This window comes from Salmo salar, chromosome 04 (assembly GCF_965601325.2).
Source record: "Salmo salar chromosome 04, fSalSal1, whole genome shotgun sequence".
In the NCBI taxonomy this organism is placed as follows: domain Eukaryota; kingdom Metazoa; phylum Chordata; class Actinopteri; order Salmoniformes; family Salmonidae; genus Salmo; species Salmo salar.
Window position 1 is genome coordinate 74995540 of NC_138294.1, and position 26202 is coordinate 75021741.

Here is a 26202-nt window from a genome sequence, read left to right on the forward strand (position 1 = left end):
AACATGAAACATTCGATTAATGTAAATGATAATACTTGCATTTGTGAACACTTTGAATGCAATGTTCATGAAGTTACGTTAATGATGTTAATTACAATACGTTCAACAAGTAAACAAATCACATCTGTTTGATATGCATGTGCTATGTCACGTGCCGGGTGGGAACTTTCGAACGCGGGAAACCATTCATTTACTTTTAATGTTAGTGAATAATTTCATTATTTTGAACCCCAGACAGGCCTTGTAGTGGTGTTGCCTCTCAATAAAAGTTTATATTGCGAAAGCGTAGTAATTCGCCACCATGGGTATTTATCAATCAAAAGGAAAGATCCCTGAAGAAGTTTACAGATTTTGGTCAGCTGTGGCATCATCCATCCGTTTGGGATGGTTGGGGACTGATGATATGGCAAAGGTTGGTGTATTTAGCCAGCAAACTAAAGTTCGCTAGTAAACCAATATAACGTTATAGAGTAGTAAGTAAAGGCTAACTAGCTAGCGTTAGCGCTGAACTATGTCAGCTTCTAGCCAGCTAGCTAACCGTTGGATGCACCAATCACAGTCGGTCAAAAGTATAACGTTATTGGTGAACTGTCTGTCAAGTCAATAAGTCAATGTCAATAAGAATTATAGCCTTTTGCAAGGTTCATTTTATTGTCCTAACTCTCAATTGTAAGGCTAATTTTCTTGTACTAACCGTAGGAGATGAAGGTGTGCCAGCTTGCCATTTTCCCCATGCTGTTGAATGCCTCTGCTTTGCAAGGAGACATTGTTGGTCTCGAGGGACACTTACAGCAGGTAACGTTACCTAGAGTATTATTATTGGTCGATATATATATATTTGTGTATATATAGCTTTTTTCTCATGATGTTTTGAGCCACGTTACAATTGATATAGAGAAGTATGGGGACACCCTCTCTCGAAGTAAGGGGGTAATGTATAGAGCTCGACAAGGGGTTTGGACCTCTTGGCTTAACTGTTAAGGCGTTGGCTTGACGGTCATTGGACCCAGGTTCAAGTCCCCGGTCGGGGTTACCTCCCGAATTCACTACAGTTATATAAGTAACTACTATTAGCCTAGCTAGTACTACTTAGTTAACTAGCTACTGTGTCATACAACTGAATTTGTGGGAAGGGAATCCTGTAACCTAACGTTACTAGTTCATGAAAACATTGCTATTGTATCATCATTTAGAGGAATTTAATTTGGTTGACATAAGTATTGATACTTAGGAAATTCATCCCAACATGTTGACTGTCATGCATTAGGGAGCTGATGTGTCTGTGTCAGACGGACATGGGAGGACACCTCTCCACCTGGCTGCTGGTGAGGGGGATGTCGAGACTGTCCGATTCCTGCTGAAGAAGGGAGCGGATGTCAACGTTAGGGATTTTGCGAGAGAAACTGCTCTCCGAGATGGCATTCGCTGCAAGTGAGAAAACAAACCCCAATCTTAGGTTATCTGTGTCTGGTGGGGCCCAGTGGTATTTGCATTTTAGTCATTTAGCAGATGCTCTTATCCAGAGCAATTTACAGTAGTGAGTAGGGTTGCAAAGGGTTGGAAACTTTCCAGGAAATTTTCCATGGGAAGTTAAGCCCGTGATTTTGGGGAATTTTGCTTAAATTCATCAAAAAAGTTAGCTTATAACAGTGAACCTTTTTTGTAGGATACACATAAGGCAATTCTAGGGCTTGTGGCATATTTTGGTTAAACTATCCACAATGGAATTGCAACCCTCTGCATGCACAGTACATTCTTCCACCACATGTGCAGTGCACTCTTCCATCACATGTACAGCTGATTCTCAAGATCTTGCACACTAATGAGATGCTATTAAGCCCACACTACTACACTGTCTGAGTCAAGGACTACATGCTTTCTGGTAAGTTTTGATTACAATATTGGGTGGGGTGAATATATTTTATATGACATACATGATTTTTGGTTAAATAATAAATAGTAGCCTATAGCAAAGTGTGTTTAAATAATTTTTAACTTGTTAGCTATTTCTGCCCTATCTGATGTGTGGAGACATTTCATTGCAGCTAATGTAGAAGGAAACGCTGTGTACATTTGCAAATACTGTGCCAAATCATATGTGGAGAATGCAACAAAGATGCAGAATCATCTGGCCAAGTGCATAAAGTTCCCTCAGCGCTCATAACAAGCAACCTCTGACAAAAGTCCCTCTACTTCTATTTGAGGTGAAAATTAGGAATCAGACACCTTATCTATAGCAACAGCTCATGGTCCTCCTGGAATCAGAAGTTTTTTTTTACTCAATGGAGGAATGTAAGTCAGAGAAATGCTGATGAATGTCTTGCTCGAGCTGTGTATGCAACTGGTTCACCTCTGATGCTCACAGGCAATGTGTATTGGAAGAGCTTTCTGAATGTTCTTCGCCCAACATACACCCTTCCAACCAGACATGCTTTATCTACTCATTTGCTGGATGCAGAGTTCAAGTGAAGGTCAAGCAAATCATTGAGAAAGCAGACTATTGCAATCATCTCTGATGGGTGGTTGAATGTTCGTGGGCAAGGAATAATTAACTACATCATCTCCACCCCTCAACCAGTATTCTACAAGAGCACAGACACAAGGGACAACAGACACACCGGTCTTTACATTGCAGATGAGCTGAAGGCAGTCATCATTGACCTTGGACTACAGAAGGTATTTGCACTGGTGACAGACAATGCTGCGAACATGAAGGCTGCTTGGTCTAAAGTGGAGGAGTCCTACCCTCACATCACACCCTTTGGCTGTGCTGCTTAAGCATTGAATCTGCTCAAGGACATCATGGCACTGAAAACAATGGATACACTCTACAAGACAGCCAAGGAAATGGTTAGGTATGTGAAGGGTCATCAAGTTATAGCAGCAATCTACCTCACCAAGCAAAGTGAGAAGAATAGGAGCACCACATTGAAGCTGCCCAGCAACACCCGTTGGGGTGGTGTTGTCATCATGTTTGACAGTCTCCTGGAGGGGAAGGAGTCCTCCAAGAAATATATTATAGTCTGCCGATATGGACAGCCCCATCAAGAGGATCCTCCTGGATGATGTATTTTGGGAGAGAGTGGTAAGCAGCTTGAAACTCCTGAAACCTATAGCAGTAGCTATTGCACGGATTGAGGGAGACAATGCCATCCTGTCTGATGTTCAGACTCTGCTTGCAGATGTAAGAGAATAAATCCGTACTGCCCTGTCCACTTCACTGTTGCTCCAAGCAGAGGAAACTGCAGTTCTGAAATACATCAAAAAGGGTGAAGACTTCTGCTTGAAGCCCATACACACCGCAGCGTACATGTTGGACCCCAAGTATGCTGGCAAGAGCATCCTGTCTGGTGCAGAGATCAACAAGGCCTATAGTGTCATCACTACCGTGTCTCGCCACCTTGGCCTGGATGAGGGCAAGGTTCTTGGAAGTCTAGCGAAGTACACTTCCAAGCAAGGGCTTTGGGATGGAGATGCAATATGGCAGTCGTGCCAACATATCTCATCAGTCACCTAGTGGAGGGACTTTGTGGATCTGAGGCTCTTTCCCCTGTTGCCTCCATCATCCTCCAAATCCCACCAACATCACCTGCCTCAGAGCGCAACTGGTCCTTGTTTCGGAATACACACACCAAAGCACGCAACATGCTGATAAATACAAGGGAAAAATTTGAGGCTTTTTGAGCCTGACAATGAGCCATCCTCACCAGGTTGGAAAGTGACAGTGAAGATGAGGACTCAGAGTCTGATGTTCAAGAGGTGGACATTGAGGAGGTCCAGGGAGAAGACATGGAAGCCTGAGAGGAAGACAACCAAAGCTTTAGTTTCTAGACAATAATTTTACAGATGTATGTTGAAAACGTTTTTGGGAAATGTGATGGATCATTGGGAATCCTTCAATTGTCCCTTTCTTTTGTTGTTCAGTGAAATCCTCCCATGTGAAGAGTCAACTCATTTAATTAAAGTTCAATTCGGAACTAAATTGTTATTTTTATTTCTATTGGAAGGATTTAATAATTTGCAATTATGTCTACTTATGATAAGGTGAAAGGTTTATGTTTCTGTCTCCATATGATATGGTAACTATATCCAATGTAAAAAAACATCAACATTTACACTACCGTTCAAAAGTTTGGGGTCACTTAGAAATGTCCTTGTTTTTGAAAGAAAAGCAATTTTTTTTGTCCATTAAAATAACATCAAATTGATCAGAAATACAGTGTAGACATTGTTAATGTTGTAAATTACTATTGTAGCTGGAACAGCTATTTTTAATGAAATATCTACACATGCGTACAGAGGCCCATTATCAGCAACCATCACGCCTGTGTTCCAATGGCACGTTGTGTTAGCTAATCCAAGTTGATCATTTTAAAAGGCTAATTGATCATTGCCCATCTTAATCTTTTATTTTTATTGGCCAGTCTGAGATATGGCTTTTTCTTTGCAACTCTGCCTAGAAGGCCAGCATCCCGGTGTCGCCTCTTCACTGTTGACGTTGTGACTGGTGTTTTGAGGGTACTATTTAAAGAAGCTGCCAGTTGAGGACTTGTGAGGCGTCTGTTTCTCAAACTAGACCCTCTACTTGTCCTCGTGCTCAGTTGTGCACCGGGGCCTCACACTCCTCTTTCTATTCTGGTTAGAGCCAGTTTGCGCTGTTCTGTGATGGGAGTAGTACACAGCGTTGTACGAGATCTTCAGTTTCTTGGCAATTTCTCGCATGGAATAGCCTTCATTTCTCAGAACAAGAATAGACTGAGTTTCAGAAGAACGGTCTTTGTTTCTGGCCATTTTGAGCATGTCATCGAACCCACAAATGCTGATGCTCCAGATACTCAACTAGTCTAAAGAAGGCCAGTTTTATTGCTTCTTTAATCAGTACAACAGTTTTCAGCTGGGCCCCACGTCTATTTCTATTGGCACAAGCACTGTTTATGACACAAACTGTTCACACCCCTCTTTTTGGCAGAGAGAAAATGTAACAGGTTAAAGGCTTATTTCTTGCAATTCTACACATTTTGTCATGGGGTGCAGAGAACATTTTGCAGTTTTAAAGCACATTTTCTTGCAATTCTTTGCATTTTGCCATGTCTAATGTGTATTCATGTGATTTTTAAGTGACTCGAACATTACCACAAAATCTAAAAATATTAGCTGACATGGGCTAGTTGATCTGGAACTTTCTGACAAGTTATAAATAGCTATCTTACAACAGGAAAACTGAAGATGCACTACCCAATTTTGAAATCACAATTCTGTATACCTCTGGCCCTTCTTTGGACACTGTTAACTAACCTCCAGACGAGCTTTAATGCCATACAACTCTCCTTCCGTGGCCTCCAACTGCTCTTAAATGCAAGTAAAACTAAATGCATGCTCTTCAATCGATCGCTGCCTGCACCTGTCCACCCGTCCAGCATCACTACTCTGGACGGTTCTGACTTAGAATATGTGGACAACTACAAATACCTAGGTGTCTGGTTAGACTGTAAACTCTCCTTCCAGACTCACATTAAGCATCTCCAATCCAAAATTAAATATATAATCGGCTTCCTATTTCGCAACAAAGCATCCTTCACTCATGCAGCCAAACATAACCTCGTAGAACTGACCATCCTACCGGTCCTCGACTTCGGCGATGTCATTTACAAAATAGCCTCCAACACTCTACTCAACAAATTGGATGCAGTCTATCACAGTGCCATCTGTTTTGTCACCAAAGCCCCATATACTACCCACCACTGCGACCTGTACGCTCTCGTTGGCTGGCCCTCGCTTCATACTCTTCTCCAAACCCACTGGCTCCTGGTCATCTACAAGTCTCTGCTAGGTAAAGCCCCGCCTTATCTCAGCTCACTGGTCACCATAGCAGCACACGCTCCAGCAGGTATATCTTACTGGTCACCCCCAAAGCCAATTCTTCCTTTGGCCACCTTTCCTTCCAGTTCTCTGCTGCCAATGACTGGAACGAATTGCAAAAATCACTGAAGCTTGAGACTCATATCTCCCTCACTAGCTTTAAGCACCAGCTGTCAGAGCAGCTCACAGATCACTGCACCTGTACATAGCCCATCTGTAAATAGCCCATCCAACTACCTCATCCCCATACTGTATTTATTTATGTATCTGTCTCCTTTGCACCCCAGTATCTCTACTTGCACATTCATCATCTGCACATCTACCATTCCAGTGTTTAATTGCTATATTGTAATTACTTCTCCACCATGGCCTATTTATTGCCTTACCTCCCTTATCCTACCTCATTTGCACATACTGTATATATACTTTTCTACTGTATTATTGACTGTATGTTTGTTTATTCCATGTGTAACTTCCATGTGTTGTATGTGACGAACTGCTTTGCTTTGTCTTGGCCAGGTCGCAGTTGCAAATGAGAACTTGTTCTCAACTAGCCTACCTGGTTAAATAAAGGTGAAATAAAAATAAATACATTTTGCTATTACAACTTCCAAGAATAAGTTGAAAGCCGGACTGAGCTGCGTTTAAAAAAAAATCAATATACAGTACTAGTCAAACGTTTGGACACACCTACTCATTCAAGGGTTTTTCTTTATTTTACTTTTTTCTACATTGTAGAATAATAGTAAAGACATCAAAACTATGAAATAACACATATGGCATCATGTAGTAACCAATAAAGTGTTATATAAAATATATTTTGATTTGTTTTTGAGATTCTTCAAAGTAGCCACTCTTTGCCTTGATGACAGCTTTGCACACTCTTGGCATTCTCTCAACCAGCTTCATGAGGTAGTCACCTGGAATGCATTTCAATAAACAGGTGTGCCTTGTTAAAAGTGAGTTTGTGGCTCAAACGCATGAAGAAGGAAAGAAATTCCAATCAGTTCAGTTGTGACAGCGTAGGAGGTGGTATACAGAAGCCCTGGTTGGGGAAATACCAAGTCCATATTATGGCAAGAACAGCCCAATAAGCAAAGAGAAACAACAGTCCATCATTACTTTAAGACATGAAGGTCAGTCAATCCAGGAAAATGTCAAGAACTTTGAAAATTTCTTCAAATGCAGTCATAAAAACCATCAAGCGCTATGATGAAACTGGCTCTCATGAGGACCGCCACAGAAAGAAAGACCCAGAGTTACCTCTGCTGCAGAGGATAAGTTCATTAGATTTACCAGCCTCCAAAATTGCGGCGCAAATAAATGTTTTTCAGAGTTCAAGTACATTTTACATTTTAGTCATTTAGCAGACGCTCTTATCCAGAGCGACTTACAGTAGTGAGTGCATACATTTCATTTCATGCATTTTTTTTTGTACAAGTAACAGACACACCTCAACATCAACTGTTCAGAGGAGACTGCGTGAATCAGGCCTTCATGGTCGAATTGCTGAAAAGAAACCACTACTGAAGGACACCAAAAAGAAGAAGTGACTTGATTGGAACAAGAAACACAAGCAATGGACATTAGACCGGTGGAAATCTGTCCTTTGGTCTGATGAGTCCAAATTTGAGATTTTTGGTTTCAACCGCCGTGTCTTTGTGAGATGCAGAGTAGGTGAACGGATGATCTCTGCATGTGTGGTTCCCACCCTGAAGCATGGAGGAGGTTGTGTGATGGTGTGTGGGTGCTTTGCTGGTGACACTGTCTGTGATTTATTTAGAATTCAAGGCACACTTAACCAGCATGGCTACTACCGCATTCTGCAGTGATTCGTCATCACATCTGGTTTGCGTTTAGTGGGACTATCATTTGTTTTTCAACAGGACAATGACCTAACACACCTCCAGGCTGTGTAAGGGCTATTTGACCAAGAAGGAGAGTGATGGTGCTGCATCAGATGACCTGGCCTCCACAATCACCCGACCTCAACCCAATTGAGATGGTTTGTGATGAGTTGGACTGCAGAGTTAAGGAAAAGCAGCCAACAAGTGCTCAGCATATGTGGGAACTCCTACAAGACTATTCCTACAGGAATAGAAAATAGTACAAATAAAGAAAAAACCCTTGAATGAGTAGGTGTTTCCAAATATTTGACTGGTACTGTACAGTATATTTAAAAAATAATTGTGGCGGGGAGATCCCCATGCCCCTCCTGCCGACCCCTCGGGGTGCGCCCCACAGTTTGGAAACCACTGATGTAGGCAATACCCGCACTGTATCTGCAAGCTGTTGGTTAGAGTACACGTGCCAATTAGAGGTCGACCGATTAATCGGAATGGCTGATTAATTACGGCCGATTTCAAGTTTTCATAACAATCGGTAATCGGTATTTTTGGCCACCGATTTGCCGAATTAAAATGTTTAAATTTATTTATTTTTTCTATTTTTTATGTTTTATTTTGTAATTTTTAAAAAACCTTTATTTAACTAGGCAAGTCAGTTAAAGAACACATTCTTATTTTCAATGACGGCCTAGGAACGGTGGGTTAACTGCCTCGTTCAGGGGCAGAACGACAGTTTTTTACCTTGTCAGCTTGGGGATGCAACCTTACGTTAACTAGCCCAACGCTCTAACCACCTGCTTTACCTTGCCAAGGTAAGTTGCTAGCTAGCATTAAGCTTATCTTATAAAAAAAACAATCAATCAATCATAAACACTAGTTAACTACACATGGTTGATGATATTACTTGTTTATCTAGCCTGTCCTGCTTTGCATATAATCGATGTGGTGCACATTCACGAAAAAGGACTGTCTTTGCTCCGACGTGTACCTAACCATAAACATCAATGTCTTTCTTAAAATCAATACACAAGTATATATTTTTTTACCTGCATATTTAGTTAATATTGCCTGTTAACATAAATTTCTTTTAACTAGGGAAAATGTGTCACTTCTCTTGCAAACAGAGTCAGGGTATATGCAGCAGTTTGGGCCGCCTGGCTTGTTGCGAACTGTGAAGACTATTTCTTCCTAACAAAGACAGCAGACTTCGCCAAACGGGGATGATTTAACAAAAGCGCATTTGCGAAAAAAAGCACAATCGTTGCACGACTGTACCTAACCATAAACATCAATGCCTTTCTTAAAATCAATACACAGAAGTATATATTTTTAAACCTGCATATTTAGCTAAAAGAAATCTAGGTTAGCAGGCAATATTAACCAGGTGAAATTGTGTCAGTTCTCTCACGTTCGTTGCACGCAGAATCAGGGTATACAGAATCTGGCTTGTTGCGAACTAATTTGCCAGAACTTTACGGAACTATGAAATAACATTGTAGGTTGTGCGATGTAACAGGAATATTTAGACATATGGATGCCACCCGTTAGATAAAATACGGAACGGTTCCGTATGTCACTGAAAGAATAATGTTTTAGAGATGATAGTTTCCGGATTTGACCATGTTAATGACCTAAGGTTTATTATATTATAGTTAAGTCTATGATTTGATATTTGATAGAGCAGTCTGACTGAGCGGTGGTAGGCAGCAGCAGGCTCGTAATAGTCAAAGGTATATGGTTTAGAGAGAAATAGTCGACGTGTCATAATTCCTGTAATAACTTGCGGCTGAACTTGAAAGGGGTTCCTTCGTTATTTTACCGTTCATGTCTTCCATAGAGAATGTCTTGATCTACTTCAAATAAGGTCTGTGTTTTGTGCTTAAACCGCCTCGGCGTTTTGATACCCGTGTAAATCTCACTAGGTAACGTTTGTCAACATATTTTCATAAATCCACTCTACAAAAAATGTATCTTCGCTTATATTGATCAGAGTTATATCCTATGGATATCTACACAGTTATAAAATTGGCAAGGTGGTGTAAGCCTAAACCAAACACAGACCTTATTTTAAGATAATCTAAAAATATCCTATGGAATAAATGAAGGAACCGCTTTTCAGATTTTTCTAGAAGCTGTCAAGGGAATTCTGACTCGCACTTTGGTAGTCAATTCTTACTATGCCCATTATTAAAATAGGATTTCCTGCATATAGGAATTACAGTTTTTGTTTTCAGCATTCATCACAGGTAACTTAAACTCTATTTTTATTATTCAAACAGTTGAGAGTATTTGTCTCCTAAGCAGACTCTTCAGTATCGTTGCCACTTCAGAGCTGTGTGTGTGTGTGTGTGTGTGTGTGTGTGTGTGTGTGTGTGTATGTATGTATATATATATATATATATATATATATATATATATATATATATATATATATAAATAATAATAATCGGTACCGGCTTTTTTGGCCCTCCAATAATCGGTATCGGCGTTGAAAAATCATAATCGGTCGACCTCTAGTGCCAATACCAGAGTGGGCACATTCGCTATATAACATTATATGACAAAATGATCAGTGGAGTTCAAAATCTGATGGAAACCCATTTAACTTTTTTTTTTTTAATTGGGAATTTAACAGCAAAAGTAATTTGATGGAAAGTTAACACAACTCTGGTGAAAAAATGTGCATATTGTTTTTGTGGATTTTAGAATATTTGCATGAACATTTTTCCCCAATTGGATGGAAACATAGCTTGACGTGGAAATAAAAGTGCTGAAAACAAATTGGCTCGCTAGAGAACAAGCTATGAAGGAAAAATACTGGAGTTTGGGTGCAGGTACAGCCAACTAGCACAAAAATAATATTGCAATATTGTCATACGATATACTGTAAAAATATCCCGATATATAACTGTATGTTCCCCCCATCACTAATGGCATGGCAATTATACAATAACTGCAAATGTATATATTTACACATTATTTGAAAGATTTCCAGGAAAGATTTTTCCTCATTTTTTTATTATGCATCTGTATCTAAAGCTCCAAATGGGAGACCTCATCATGAAATGAATGGCTAGACTAAAGGTCTTTTACCAGGAGTCCCTCAACGACATGACTCATCATTGTGTCCATACAGGAGCATAGAGGTTGTGTCCCAACTGATGAGTGAGGGGGCTCACCTGGAGACATCCTCTCTGGAACTGGGGGTTGAGATGTGTTGGTGGGTGAGCTAAATGAAGTAGCCAGCTACTGAATCTATTGAATCTTATGGTTAACTAAAACAGCATATAACCTAGCTGTGGTCACCAACACTGGTCCTGGAGAGGAATGGCATTTGCAGGTTTTTGTTCCCGCCAGATTCTGCTAATCAACTGTTCATCAAGACTTTCATTAGTTGAATCATGTATGTTAGTACTAGGCTGGGACAAAAGTCTTGCAAAACTCTAGTCCTGCTGTGACCAGGGTTGGTGACCACTGGCATATATTGAAAGTCACGTCTCAGAGCTATTTGTGCACTTATAATTGTATGAAAATGATCACTGCTTAATTTCCCTATGTGTAGAAGGACTGAGCATTTAATGTATTGAATATCACATTTTTATGAAAATGTTTGATTTCCTTACTGTCATACATAGAACTGACCTTTGAATCCATAATAATTGGGAATGACACCATGTTTGAGATGTAATTAAAGGCCTCTCTTGTCTGCAGCCTTGCGTTCTTGGGAGACTTCAAGCAGATGGAGGTGTGGAAGCAGGCAGGGGTTAGCTTCAACTTTGCTGATGCCGACGGCAGAACTCCTCTGCATGTGGTGGGTTTCTACTTTCCCATAAATCTTCACTGTAACATGATTTTGTACTTAGCAGTACTATGATTTAGATATTGTCAGAATAACATTGTGGTCTGGCATGACCTAATTCTTTGATGATATTGAAGTACACCAATATACAGAATGAAACATGTTGATGGATAGAACTGCAATGAATACAAAAAAGCATGTAACTTTGGTTTATTCTAGGCTGTCTGCACTAACCAGCCAGACATGGTCAGGTTCTGCATCAGGAACGGCTCCAGTCTTGAGGTATTGAATTCTCCACAACCAACCAGGTTTAATATAGTACAGTGCATTCGGAAAGTATTCAGACTCCTTAACTTTTTCCACATTTTGTTACATTACAGCCTTATTCTTAAATGGATTAAACCTGTTTTTGCTTTGTCATTATGGGGGATTGTGTGTAGATTGATTAGGAAAATGTTTTATTTAATCCACTTTAGAATAAGGCTGTAATGTGGAAAAAGTGAATGGTGTCTGAATACTTTCCGAATGCACTCTATTTGGTCCAAGAAATTACATTTATTCAGATAAATGTGCAATTCAGAGGTGATAATCTGTTATACCATTTCTAATTTCTCACTTCTATAACTTATCCAAATGGACCAGTAGCCTTAGTCTACCCCATACGTTGTGATAATCACACCCTTGGGTACCCCTATAAGGACAGTCTGAGTGATTTGTGTCTGTATTGTCACTGCAGCAGCGCGACCTCTTCAACAATCAGCCGGTGGATGACGCTCGGCGTCTGGGTCTGCAAACCCTGGTGGAGATGCTGAGCAATGAGGCCCAGAAGGAAGTCTCTGACCTCGTGGCCGAGAAAACCAAGATCAATGTGGAGGACCAGATGGCCAGAGGCCTGGTAGAACTCTCCCTGGTCCCATAACATGGACACAATTAGCCCCATTATCCTTATGTAGTACCTAATTATCGAGTTTTGTTCACTCTTTTTCATTTTACAACTCATTTGTCTCCCTCTACTGAAATGCTTACAGTCAAAATTGATAAATGTTGAGAATTATATTTTGCTGTTTGCTATTCTTTTATTTTCTTAGCTCATTTGCCCATGTTAATTGTATTTTTATGGTTGATAATAGTTGTGAATGTTATGACTCTCATCAGTATTTTAATTAACATGTCCGTTGACTTTTGTTTACAGTAAAAAGCGGCATAACTCTTAGCAGAAATATTCTTTGTGCGTTCACGGTCTAGTCAGAACTATGAATCTCGTAAATGTTTGACTTGCTAACTGGTTGAACGCGGCACAACCAGTTAGCAAATCAGAAATGTCAGTTTCCTAGTTCCAACTAGCATGTCAACGCTGGATGGTCTTTGGGTGGTGGACCATTCTTTTTTTACAACCCTATCTTATCCAACAAGGTCACAGTCAATGTGCTGGATGTCAACGAGTTCCCTCCGGAGCTCACCATTCCCTTTGACACGTTTGTCTGTGAAAATGCAAAAATATGCCAGGTAATTCAGACCATCAATGCTGCGAACAAGGATCTTCCCGCTGTTGGACAGAAGTTCTTCTTCGAATCCCCCAGGGAAATCAGAAACATGAATTTCACTGTGCGAGACTTTGGAAACACAACGGGGATAGTGACCAAGCGTGTGGGGTTTCAGAGGCGAGTCCAGGAGTAGTATGTGGTGCCTGTGGTGGTGGTGGAGGACAGTGGCTACCCAGCCCAGAGCAGCACTGGCACCCTCACTGTCCTCATGTGTGGAGGACACCCACGCCTTCGACATGGGCACGCTGAGGAATACAAAGGCCATCAAGGAGAACATGCTCCGCCGGGGCACAGGGTCATGGTCAGATGTCACCACTCAAACTGAGATCAATGGGTCAACCCCTACCAGAGGGCAGCACTGACATCATCAGGGACTATATTCACCAGTGTCTCCAGGAGAACCACCTGGGTTTCTCTGCTCCCCTGTATGACTCGTTGGCTACATACGCCTACGAGGGGGATGGGGCAGAGTCGCTGAGCTCCATCGAGTCGTGGACGGCAGACAGCTGTGAGAACTTCAGATACCTCAGCGAGTGGGGGCCGTCCTTCAAAACTTTGGCGGGGATATTAGACAAAGACAAAGCAAATCCTCCCACTGCGGAAGTGGATGAGAGCTGAGAGTACCTGTAAAGACAGGAATAACAGAAAAGACTACTTGATTTGCAAAAGTTGTTTTACTTTTATAGTACTTTTATAGACAATGGGAATAAAATACAAGCCTTTCACTTCAGTTATCATAGTTTTGTGATGGTTAAAATAAACTTGACACGCAAAAAACAAATAAAAAGACGACTAAAAAGCATGTCAACGCGGCATTAGACCAGCTGTCATAGTATCAAATGTTGCACTTGTGGAATTACAAATACACACCGCTAGAGGGCAGAGTTCAGTTTCAGTTTAATCCGTCTATGGTCCATTCCCTTGCAGAGAAGTTGACACATCAGTAGGGTTTTGCAAAATTCTGTGATATTTCAATAAATTCCCTGGTTTCCCAGAAATCCTGGTTGGAGGATTTCGGAGTCCCAGTCGATATTAGCATGTCACAGTTCCGCCTGCCTGTGGGGAAAACAACCTGTGGTGACCCCATTGGTTCACAGCAAAAAACTATTTTCTTCTCTGCTTGTTTAAGTCAATTACAAAACTCAAGAAAAAGTACAATGTCTAAAGATACATTTTCATCATTGCCTGCTCACAAGTGTTCTCACTACTTAGAAAAACACAATATTTTAAAGCTTCCCTCATGCCTCTTTTCATGAAGGTGCTAACAGGCACGTGAGTGAGTGAGCGCTAGCTAGCTACCGACCAGAACATTAAGCTAGCCAAGATCAACAACACAAACAAACGGACTATACAGCTACAAGTATTGAGTGGAGTTACAAACGGACTATACTAAACAAGTTAAATGCCTTACCTGTGATTAAATGTTTTCCACACACATACAGTCGCTACGTGTAGCCTACTTGGACAACGGGTCCCCAGATTTCCCCTCTCCCACACCCAATAGCCTAAAGCCACAGGGCTCTTCTTGCTCTAAGCAAAGGCCTTCACACCCAGTAGCTCTCCAGAACTGGGGCTTGAACTTTGAGAACCCTGTAAAGAATCATGACATTACAATATGAGGCAATATTATTTTGGTTCTCTACTTTATTGAACACGATTTCAATTTTAAACATACAAATAGCACACCATTCGCCAGAGTAAAAAACAAATGTAAGGAATAATGTAATACTTACATAAAAATAAAAAAAATGGATAAAATAAGAAATATTCTGGTTTCTGGTAGAGTTTTTTGCTGGGTCAAAAAATGTACATAACTGGATAATGTAATGAATATGGTGTACGCTCAATGAATATGGACAATATTGGTAACCCTATCGTTGTTACTTGAAGATGAATACCTTCAGTGAGCCGAAAACAGCTTACAAAACACAATGTTCTGTGGCATGCTTGGCAACTCGCCACAGATGTAATTGTCAGTACAAAAAACACCTGACCAAGATAATAAGCTCAGACTAATTAAATTCACAGCCTTTCCATCACCAGTCTGCCACATTCGGATTACTGTAAAAAAGTACACTAAAACTTCCTCCATATAAGTAGAAGATGTAACTTGGCATACTGGCTTATCTGTGGTTTGTGTACTACGTTCAGAAATCGGGATCTGGGCCCGCATTCACAAAGCATCTAAGACCAGGGATGCTGATTAGGATCAGGTCACCCCTGTCCATATAATCTAATTCATTATAATTTAAAAGGCAAAACTGATCCTAGATCAGCACTCTTTCTCTGAGACACTTTGTTAATACAGACCCTGTTGCCTTTCATTGTGACCTCTTCCACCCACAGACATATAAATCCATGCTTCCACCTCAACCTTGCACCCCCCATGCTCTCACTGTCACCATCACACAGTGGAATGACACTCTGGCCTCGTGTCATTTGGGTGGGAAATATTCAAAGAGTGAAACAGTGTTCAGATACTAACGCATATACATAAATATAAATGTGCCATGTATTATTTCCATATTAAAAGCTAATATTGATCTAATCTTGAGCGGTGCAAAAATACACTGTTACAAAAGAAAAGGCACGATCATACGGCCATTCTGTGCCAAGACTAAGGTGAAATAGGAGAAAATCGAATTGTTTTTCTTAATAATTTTTGAAAACCAGAGAACCACCAGAACTATGCAAACAATTGCCTGGGTGTTAAAAAAAAAGGAACAAAACAGAGGCAGATATTTTCTTCACATGCAGTCACATCCCCAGACAGTCAATGCGATAGTGTTCAAAGGTACAAAACGTTGTCCAGAAGAAATATTGACATTCTTGTAGCATCCACAGTTGTGTTCTTTTTTTCACAGAAAAAACAGCAGTATCAAACATTAAGCAAAGTCATTTCGTGACAAACCAATAACATCTGCATGCATTTTTGTCATAATATCCAGTTTTGAGTACAAAGGCAAACAGATTACAAAATTCCACAGGTTGGGCTGCTGTTGCGACTGTATATGCATTTGAGAAAGAGACCACCTTCATGCCTGCCTGACCCCTGTAGGACTGATGAAGAGATAGTGTTGGACCTTTGTGTCCAAAACAACTTCTCATTAGTAGAGGGGGAAGATATTTGACTGCTGCATAGCCAATGAGAGTTAGTGTTTCACAAATCACTCTCCACACCAGGCCAGGGAGACTAACGCTCAGATAGACAGGTGGAATATTTTACCCTCTCTTGAGTAAACTGTGAAGATGAAGTAGGAACGTTAAGCCCACATGGGTTGGTCAATGAAAATAAAAAATACCCTCGAAATTAAGCTCACTGCATGTTTAAGAATGAAATGGGACACAATTTGGCATTATTAAAGGAAGACAAAAGATGTCAAAAATATCACTATGGGTAAAATAAATTATAACACAAAACTAAACAACTTATAATCATGTACTGTTGGGTATATACTGGTTGTATGCTGCTATACATAAACTAAAAGTACAGTTCAAGTTTGAACGCCAACAACATGTACAATTTAAAACACTAGCAATACATATACAATGATTACCTGTTGGCTAAGAATTGGCCAATTGAATATTTCACAATTAAAAGGACAATTTGTTGGTTGCGTTCATCAACATACATACAGTACAAACATGTGCACGCACACATAAACGTACATTTTAGCCCTGCGATTTCTTAGACAACAGGCAACAATAAAATGGTGAATTTAAAATGCTTAATTTTGCACGACGATCAAACCATGCTTTGATATCAAATAAGTGTGTTCTGAGCCATATTGCCTTCTCATCGACTAAATAGGGTTCTGGGACTAAGCAGCGCCAACTCGTACATTCCACTACATTAACTATGAATCGGTAGTTCCATGACAGCCCTCATGTCATTAAAAATATAGATCTATGGACAATGTTCCACCTCAGGCAACATCATTGACAGTTTGCCAATGGGGCTGCAGAAGTTCAATTCTCTTCCTCCCATGCCATCCAACGCAACTCTGATGTTTATCAGACCTTGAATTTTATGTATGAACTGGTTCAATAACACACAGCACTTGGGTGCACATTCTCAGAGGAGTTACTGTACTGTGGGATAGAAGGGTTATAGTCTACATTCATCTGATACAATGATTGGGGTAGCGTACATTTTACTCTACTTTAAAAACAACTGAAACACAAGCAACAAGATACTTAGCGCTACTTTATTAAAAATGCCTCACCCCTTCCTCATTTCCCTCCCCTAGCCCAAACCCTTCATCACAGGATTAGACATTTGCAATGACCTGAAAGTAGACTGTCTATATAAAACACATTACGTGTGTATTTTCCCTTCTTTCTCCTGCAAAGACGAACTTGAGAGGAACAGCATAGGTGTGTGGAGCTGCATACTAGACTGTTGTAAACATTACATGCTTTTTAGAGCAGTTTCTGAAGTAAATAATCAACACTTTTCTCCTGTCATTTCAACAAAGTGCACGCTCCCCATATCTGCCAGTACATTTGCCAGTAAACCTAGTGAATATGCATCTCTGGACAGCAAACAATATAAATATAATCTCATCTCTAGTTTTGTGCAGCAAACCCTGTGTTTCCCATGTGTTGCGCACTTATAGTTTTGTTGGGACATACATCAGACTCTTTCTCAACACTGCCAAACCGTTGTTTCGTGGACAGCTGCAGGTGCAGTATCATCAAATAAGCCCTAAAGACAGCACATTATCAGAAGGGGATAGAAGATAATGGGTGAGCTCAAAACCTTGGGAGAGAAATACAGAAAACAAGAGCTGTGATTTGGTAAATGTCTCCGGAAATGGGAAAGCTGGAGAGTGATTTGGTAAATTGGTCGATCAAGGCTGAACTCCTGTCCACAGCAAGTATGGGAGGGGCCTTACTTGCAAATGTATAGGTAGTGGGGATGGGCCATTAGTCGTTGAATGTTGTACCAGGAAGTTCGTTGGTCAGCGTGTGCCAGCGCTCAATTTTCTTGTCCTTGTTTTTGAGACAGTCGAACCAGTGTTTGAGCCTCTCCCCATTGGCGCTGATGCCCAGGGATACGCCACCTGAGAGTGGGGATGGGAGAACAGCAGAAAAGGGTTAGAACACAACACATATACAATGCCTTCAGAAAGTGGATACACCTGAGCTCAATTTGGAGGGTCATAGCAAAGGGGTGTGAATACTTGTATAAATGAGATATTTCTGTATTTCATTTTCAATAAATACATTAAAAAAAAATCTAAAAACATGTTTTCACTGTCATTTTGAGATTAATATAAAATATAGATATTTTAAGTTCAGACAATAATGCAACAAAATGTGAAATAAGTCAAGGGGTATGAATACTTTCTGAAGGCATTGTATTATAATCCTCAATGTCTAATCTTTCAAAATACATTGAGTCCTTGTAATTTACAGTACTTCCCTCACTCAGACAAGTTCAAGTGCACTTCAAGTTCAATGTCTCGTCCACCAACCACATGTTGGCATGACAATCTGAAAGGCTGATAGCCTGGCTGGCACGCACCAGGGGTCAGTGTTTCGTGCTTGCTCCTTTAGAGCTCAGTTGTTTGTTGTTGTCATTTAGATCCAGGTTTGTGGCCCTGGGCAGGTATCAGGACACATGGAGGCCTCTGGTGGGTGAGCAGGTGTTGTAAACAGAGGTGCCAGGTGCAGAGAGGCAGGGGAGCCCGGGCTGGTCAGGAGTGTCACTGGTGTGGATGGCAGGGCAGTGTGCAGTTGCGTACACCGCTTTGGTCACTAAGGGTCACTACGCTTGGTAACGCCTGCTTAGTGCTTACCTATAAAATCGTTGGACTTGCCAATGTCATAATCCCACACGGTCACCTCCAGTGTCTTCTTGCTGAGATCGGCGTATTTGATTTCGTAGAAGAACTCCTACAAAAGTCAGTAAAAAATGTAAATAATGTAAAAACTTGACTTGCCAAACAGCTTCTTACAGAAAGCAAGGTTATCCCCCCAAAAAGATTCTACCAGAAACATAATCAAAGGAATCTTATTTAAATACTAGAAATATAATTTTACATTAAGTAAAATTGTGTGACTTGCTTCAGCTGTTTAAAAGTATTTTCATTATAGTTGAAGAATTATTAATTTGTTACTTAAGTGAAGCAGTGAAATATCGTCAAAAATATATAAAAATATCTGGTCTGATTACTTTGATAGACTACTATATTAACCTTATTACTTTGCAGTGTGGGGCAGTTAGAGCACATATTTCATCACACTAGTACACTTTAACTCATAAGGAATTAGAAAAGTTTTAGGCTATTATTTAGGGAGAGAAATATGATGGTGCATCTAGTGGAAGAAGTTTAGAAGTTTGTTAGTGTTGAAAAATTGTTGTAGTAGAGGGAGGGACTTTTAAAAATAAATAGTTTATAGTAGCCATCAGTGGGAGACTAGGAAGTAGTAGTAAGTAGCCCAGAGGTACTAGTACCAGTAAATTGCTGTAGTAATATTTATAGTGAATGTTTTAGATAGGTAGGCTATGGGTTAGCTATTCACGGGTTACACCTCCGTCACTTAGTCGTGTCGTTGCCACTGTGATGAATGTCCTACGGACGCTGCAGCTGCCCATATTGGTGCCTGGCTGATGACTGATACCCAGTCACTCTGAACGGGGCTTGGAAATAAGATGACAGTGCTAAAGTAGGGAAATAATAAGTAGGGAAAACTTTGCCATCATTAAGATGTCGTCAAATTTACTTTAGAGAAAGGGCAATGTTGCCATTAGCTAGCAAAGTTTTGATGAAATCTTCACCAGTGCTAATTAACAAAGCATTGAGTAGAACATTCATTTGGGCATCAGTCCTCAAGAGAATGTTCAAAACAATATTGTGACAAAATATGCAACCCATGAATATTGTAGTTTGGTTAGTGAGTGTGGGGGTTGTTATTGCGGGTTCGTTTTTTAATGGGTTGTGGTGAGCTGTGTGTCAATCATTCTCATGTGCTCCCCAATTGCTATAATTTGATTGGTAGACGATATTTGTGTTCCAATATGAATAGCAGAGAGGTAGACTAAGATTTCATACACTATACATTTTTGTGTACTTTTTGGGGAAAGTGTTCAAAGTGGCTGATTTGCGTCAAAAGTCACATTGTTTACAATGAATAGAATGTTGAAAGTCATGGGAGTTTTCAGCAATGGGAGCTTTAGAATGTTGAAGAAAACCCATGAAAGTGCTGTTTTAGGAGGTCAAATAGTTAGATATTTAAAAAAGTATAAATGTGTATAAAAGTATTAAACAATGTTATCAATGACAATTAATTACTGCTGCCTATAACCATACATAATCATGCTGATAGAGGAGAATCCATTTAGTTGTCAAACCCTCAATACTCAAAGTTATCTGTTCGTCTTATTGAATCAAAATGCCTTCTTAATGCACAGGAAGCCCAGGTTGCCTAATCTCGAGCCGAAAGGCCAACAAGCAACAGGATGGAAATGGGTTCTAAAGGAAATGTCATTGGAAATGTCAAGTCACGGGCTTTGCGTGGTCTGGGAGGACGCCATTCACTCTGATATGGCTGAACACTCCGATGCGAGCCACTCGATGCTGCAGTCGAGTGCTACAGTAAGCTAGCTCTTTGGCAGTGGTCTGAGCATGAAAGCGGGGCCTCTGGAGCCCACTGCTCTGAACATCATAACAGACTAATGGTAGAGTGGTTGTGTGGCATTTAGAGAAGAAGAGGCAGGCTCAGGAGAGGTGGGGGAAACAAGCTTTTACTACAGTCAAGTTGGCCTCTCAATGACAATTAACAGAGGGCTGATCTGAAGGAGGCCCGGAGCATCATAGCTGAGTCGGCTGGAGGGGATGGAAACTCACCTCTGTGCCCTGAAATATCATCAACGGATAACTGGCTTTTCTAACCTAAGATTTGTTGCTACTTGCTACTTTGCCATGCTAATGGCTGTGATAAATGGTAAAATCCAATAAAATAATTACAATCTTCTTTATCCAATGCATTTTAGTAAAAAATGGACACTAGAGTGTGATAAGGAGACCCAGAGAGATACAGGTGCCAGATGTGATGGTAAGATTAGTACATGTAGAATGAGTCAGTATTAAAGTTGTGATTTTCATATAGTTCTATCATTCTGGAAAAAAGTTAGGTATAATTAGACAAATTTGAAAAATGAGTGTCATAGGTAAGTTGATAAAGCTTTATCTGAAAATGTCTGGTACCTCCTCAGTCTCAAGTCTTAAATGGGAAGGATTATTGGAGAGATTTGTGATGTCTGAGAGAGACAAGACAGCCCTGAAAGAGAGACTGAAAAGAGAGGAAGAGAGAGTGAGTCCTTCCTTACCTCGTTAAACTCTGGGTTGAGGGTCTTCTTCTTCACAGCAGTCTTGTGCTTTGACTTTTTGTTTTCGTCAGGCTTCAGGTACCTGCAGACAAGACATAAAGCAGTAACCTTCATTGACAGCAAAGGTCTCTCTGCAGTCTACGGTTGTTTGCTGTGGATATTGTTTTCACTATATATTTTACCTCTTGGGGATGTCATTCGAAAACATAATGTTAAATTTCACTGCTATGCGGACGACACACAGCTGTACATTTCAATGAAACATGGTGAAGCCCCAAAATTGCCCTCGCTAGAAGCCTGTGTTTCAGACATAAAGAAGTGGATGGCTGCAAACTTTCTACTTTTAAACTCGGACAAAACAGAGATGCTTGTTCTAGGTCCCAAGAAACAAAGAGATCTTCTGTTGAATCTGACAATTAATCTGGATGGTTGTACAGTTGTCTCAAATAAAACTGTGAAGGACCTCGGCGTTACTCTGGACCCTGATCTCTCTTTTGAAGAACATATCAAGACTGTTTCAGGGACAGCTTTTTTCCATCTACGTAACATTGCAAAAATCAGAAACTTTCTGTCCAAAAATTACGCAGAAAAATTAATCCATGCTTTTGTTACTTCTAGGCTGGACTACTGCAATGCTCTACTTTCCGGCTATCCGGATAAAGCACTAAACAAACTTCAGTTAGTGCTAAATACGGCTGCTAGAATCCTGACTAGAACCAAAAAATTTGATCAAATTACTCCAGTGCTAGCCTCCGTACACTGGCTTCCTGTTAAGGCAAGGGCTGATTTCAAGGTTTTACTGCTAACCTACAAAGCATTACATGGGCTTGCTCCTACCTATCTTTCCGATTTGGTCCTGCCATACATACCTACACGTACGCTACGGTCACAAGACGCAAGCCTCCTAATTGTCCCTAGAATTTCTAAGCAAACGGCTGGAGGTAGGGCTTTCTCCTATAGAGCTCCATTTTTATGGAATGGTCTGCCTTCCAATGTGAGAGACGCAGACTCAGTCTCAACCTTTAAGTCTTTACTGAAGACTTATCTCTTCAGTAGGTCCTATGATTAAGTATAGTCTGGCCCAGGAGTGTGAAGGTGAACGGAAAGGCTGGAGCAACGAACCGCCCTTGCTGTCTCTGCCTTGCCGGTTCCCCTCTTTCCACTGGGATTCTCTGCCTCTAACCCTTTTACAGGGGCTGAGTCACTGGCTTACTGGTGTTCTTCCATGCCGTCCATGGGAGGGGTGCGTCACTTGAGTGGGTTGAGTCACTGACGTGGTCTTCCTGTCTGGGTTGGCGCCCCCCCTTGGGTTGTGCCATGGCGGAGATCGTTGTGGGCTATACTCGGCCTTGTCTTAGGACAGTAAGTTGGTGGTTGGAGACATCCCTCTAGTGGTGTGGGGGCTGTGCTTTGGCAAAGTGGGTGGGGTTATATCCTGCCTGTTTGGCCCTGTCCGGGGGTATCATCGGATGGGGCCACAGTGTCTTCTGATCCCTCCTGTCTCAGCCTCCAGTATTTATGCTGCAGTAGTTTATGTGTCGGGGGGCTAGGGTCAGTCTGTTACATCTGGAGTATTTCTCTTGTCTTATCCGGTGTCCTGTGTGAATTTAAATATGCTCTCTCTAATTCTCTCTTTCTCTCTTTCTGTCTTTCTATCGGAGGACCTGAGCCCTAGGACCATGCCTCAGGACTACCTGGTATGATGACTCCTTGCTGTCCCCAGTCCACCTGGCCGTGCTGCTGCTCCAGTTTCAACTGTTCTGCCTGCGGCTATGGAACCCTGACCTGTTCACCGGACGTGCTTGTTGCACCCTCGACAACTACTATGATTATTATTATTTGACCATGCTGGTCATTTATGAACATTTTAACATCTTGACCATGTTCTGTTATAATATCCACCCTGCACAGCCAGAAGAGGACTGGCCACCCCTCATAGCCTGGTTCCTCTCTAGGTTTCTTCCTAGGTTTTTGGCCTTTCTAGGGAGTTTTTCCTAGGGAGTTTTTCCTAGCCACCGTGCTTCTTTCACATGCTTTGCTTGCTGTTTGGGGTTTTAGGCTGGGTTTCTGTACAGAACTTTGAGATATCAGCTGATGTACGAAGGGCTATATAAATACATTTGATTTGATTTCATTTGATTTAATTCTTGGGTGTGCTGTACACTATAATAGACAGGCAGTCAGGAGATTCCATCCTGGGACACAGAATGTCGAAACGTCTTGCTTCTCTGAGCTCTAAGTAGTCCAGCAGCAATGACTGACTTAAATATAGCGATATCATATTGGACATAACATTTCCAATATTAAAAGGAATGAGAAAAGGTATTTATGAAAATGAATGAGACAGAAAATATGTCTAATTAATTCAGCCTGATCAAACTGAATGTTATACCAATTCTACCACCAGAGGTTGCTGTGGCATTATATTTAACCTGATGGTGGGCAGCATACTGAGGCCAGCACTAAGCAAGCTGTTGCTACAGTGACTGACAGTCAATGGGTTGAAAGGTTGATTACCATATTGTATTAACATACAATAGCATGGAGCTGGTGGCTCTAGACTAGGATTGCATCCCAAATGGCAACCCACATTACATATAGTGCACTACTTCATAAAAGCACTATATAGGGAATAGGGTGCCATTTGGGACACATCCTAGGTCCAACTGAAAGCTCTGATCTCCAGAAATACATTTAACATGTTCGCAATGCTCCCATAAATAATGGAAGTCATTACAATGACTTCCTACAGCAGCGGTTCTTTTTGTGCTGTGCATGCTGACAATGCACAATGACAGAGTCTGGAGAGCAACAGTCATGGTTAGAGTCTGGAGAGCAACAGTCATGGTTAGAATTACAGGAGTGCTGGGCACCCCATAACAATCAACACATCCATAAATGTTTAAGTAAACAAATGCATACTATTTCAAAGTCAGGAACTCCAAATAGATTTTGGGCACCCCCAAGAGTCACAGTGTGATTCAAACCCTGGGTGGAGTAGTGGGGCTTGACTGGAGTTGGAGCTCGAGGAAGTTTGATCGAGCACCCCACTGAGTCCAGTAGAACTGCAGTACTTGACTCTGTCTGTAGTAAGGCTCTCGCTATAAAGCCAACTGCTTTCTTCTCAAACCAACTCGACTGCATACTCCATATTGGCTGACATCTCACGCTTTAATGAAATAACATAGGACAATTTTTGCCCCATACACGGGTCATCCTGGCCTACAAACTCTACTTGTGCCCTATAGAATGGCTACAGTGTCAAAAATGTACTAGTCTCAACAGTGCCTGAGGAAGAACATGGAAGAACATGGGGTAAAATAAAATGCCTCTACTCCCTTTGAAAAGTAATATACAGATCTCACTTGTGGCAGGAAAGAGAGATTTTCTCTGAACCTTATTACAGACTATAGCAGCCGCTAGCTCTTCAGGCTGAGGAATTCCATTAGCTGCTAGAAACCTCATTCGAGTTCAGAGGGAATCCCATTTACAAGACCCCATGTGAAGAAAACACAGGTCTCCACAATCCAGTCAATTAATTAGCCGATGTACGATTCCCAAAGGGCTGTACGTGGATGTGCTCATGTTCAGGTGATACCTGGATACCTATGGAGGCTGCTCTGTAGGTATTTTATTTTAATGTTGAATAATCTTGTTCCATGGTAATAGTATAGCAAAGAAATGATTACCGCAGTGCATTGCACTGTGATTTTATATAGATATACACTCAGTTGTCAGTTTATTGGGTACACCACACCGTTCATGAAAATGGATCGCTCCTACAGACAATGAGTCATGTGGCCGTGGTTTGCTATATAAAGCATACATACAGGCATTAAGGCATTCAGTTACTGTTCGGTTAAACATTAGAATGGACACAATGAGTGACCTAAGCGACTTTGAGTGTGGTATGATCATTGGTGCCAGAGGCGCCTGATCCATTGTCTCAGAAACGGCTGCCCACCTGGGCTTTTCACGCACGGCATTGTCTAGGGTTTACCAAGAATGGTGCGACAAACAAAAATCATCCAGTCAGTGGCAGTCCTGTGGGCGAAAACGGTTAGTTGATGAGAGAGGTCGAAAGAGAATGGCAAGAATCTTGCAAGCTAACAGGCGGGCCACAAAACGGCATCTTGGAACACACAATTTGTTGATCCTTGTCACGGATGGTCTATTGCAGTGGAAGACCACACCGGGTTCCACTCCTATCAGCTAAAAACAAGAAGAAGCAGCTCCAGTTGGCACGTGATCAAAAACAATGGACAATTGAGGAGTGGAAAAACAGTGCCTGGTCCGACGAATCCCGGTTTCTGTTGCGTCATGCTGATGGCAGAGTCAGGATTTGGCGTAAGCAGCATGTGTGATTCAAACCCACGCTAACACTGTAGATGTGTGCTGGAGCATGCGGTATCACCGCTAGACCAGCCAGGTCACACAATTTACAATTTTAGAGCAAAACTATATTATTCAATTAAAAAGTTGAATAGTCAGGGATAATTATAAGAGTTTGCTTTGGGGCTATCAAAGTGATGGAACCATGAACAGGATTAGTTTCCCCAAAATGAAATACAAATATTTCACGTTGTGCAATAATCTCCATATCTCATTGCTCCTGGGTGTCTAATTGATCATTATTAGGGTATTTAGAGCAGCCATTCAAATTATTTCACCGTTGCACAACTTTTCACTTCCTTGTAATCGAGAATCAAAGGGGAGTATGGCTAGTTTGAAGCTTTAATTGTGTGTAGATGTTGAGCTCATTCATTTGAAAACAAAAAATCCTGCAAAGAAGCCAGTCACTCAACACCGTTTGGG

General features: G+C 41.1%; 2 protein-coding genes across 2 annotated transcripts in view; one reads left to right on the forward strand and one right to left on the reverse strand.

Annotated features, from left to right (window-relative positions):
* The first annotated feature begins 35 nt into the window (after window positions 1-35).
* Window positions 36-12561, forward strand: si:ch211-209a2.2 (L-asparaginase). Its single transcript, XM_014197807.3, has 7 exons — window positions 36-412; window positions 700-795; window positions 1268-1431; window positions 10843-10926; window positions 11418-11517; window positions 11725-11787; window positions 12242-12561. Exons 1-7 carry the CDS (start codon window positions 302-304, stop codon window positions 12422-12424), a joined length of 801 nt encoding a protein of 266 aa, XP_014053282.1. The 5' UTR covers window positions 36-301; the 3' UTR covers window positions 12425-12561.
* A 2114-nt stretch (window positions 12562-14675) lies between these two features.
* LOC106603746 (double C2-like domain-containing protein beta) overlaps window positions 14676-26202 on the reverse strand; it is a 185487-nt gene continuing 173960 nt past the window's right edge. Inside the window, exons 7-9 of the mRNA XM_014197802.3 lie at window positions 21388-21469; window positions 18854-18950; window positions 14676-18115 (exon numbers count right to left, since the gene is read on the reverse strand). Coding sequence (XP_014053277.1) covers window positions 17979-18115; window positions 18854-18950; window positions 21388-21469 — 316 coding nt within the window. The 3' untranslated portion in view covers window positions 14676-17978. The remainder of the gene's footprint in view (window positions 18116-18853; window positions 18951-21387; window positions 21470-26202) is intronic.

Excerpts from the sequence above, each read along its gene's own strand:
- si:ch211-209a2.2 (XM_014197807.3), top strand. The coding sequence starts at position 302 with ATGGGTATTTATCAATCAAAAGGAAAGATCCCTGAAGAAGTTTACAGA. Across the intron at positions 1,432-10,842 it reads CGAGATGGCATTCGCTGCAA|GAGCATAGAGGTTGTGTCCC; the intron begins GTGAGAAAACAA and ends GTGTCCATACAG. Across the intron at positions 10,927-11,417 it reads CTGGGGGTTGAGATGTGTTG|CCTTGCGTTCTTGGGAGACT; the intron begins GTGGGTGAGCTA and ends TCTTGTCTGCAG.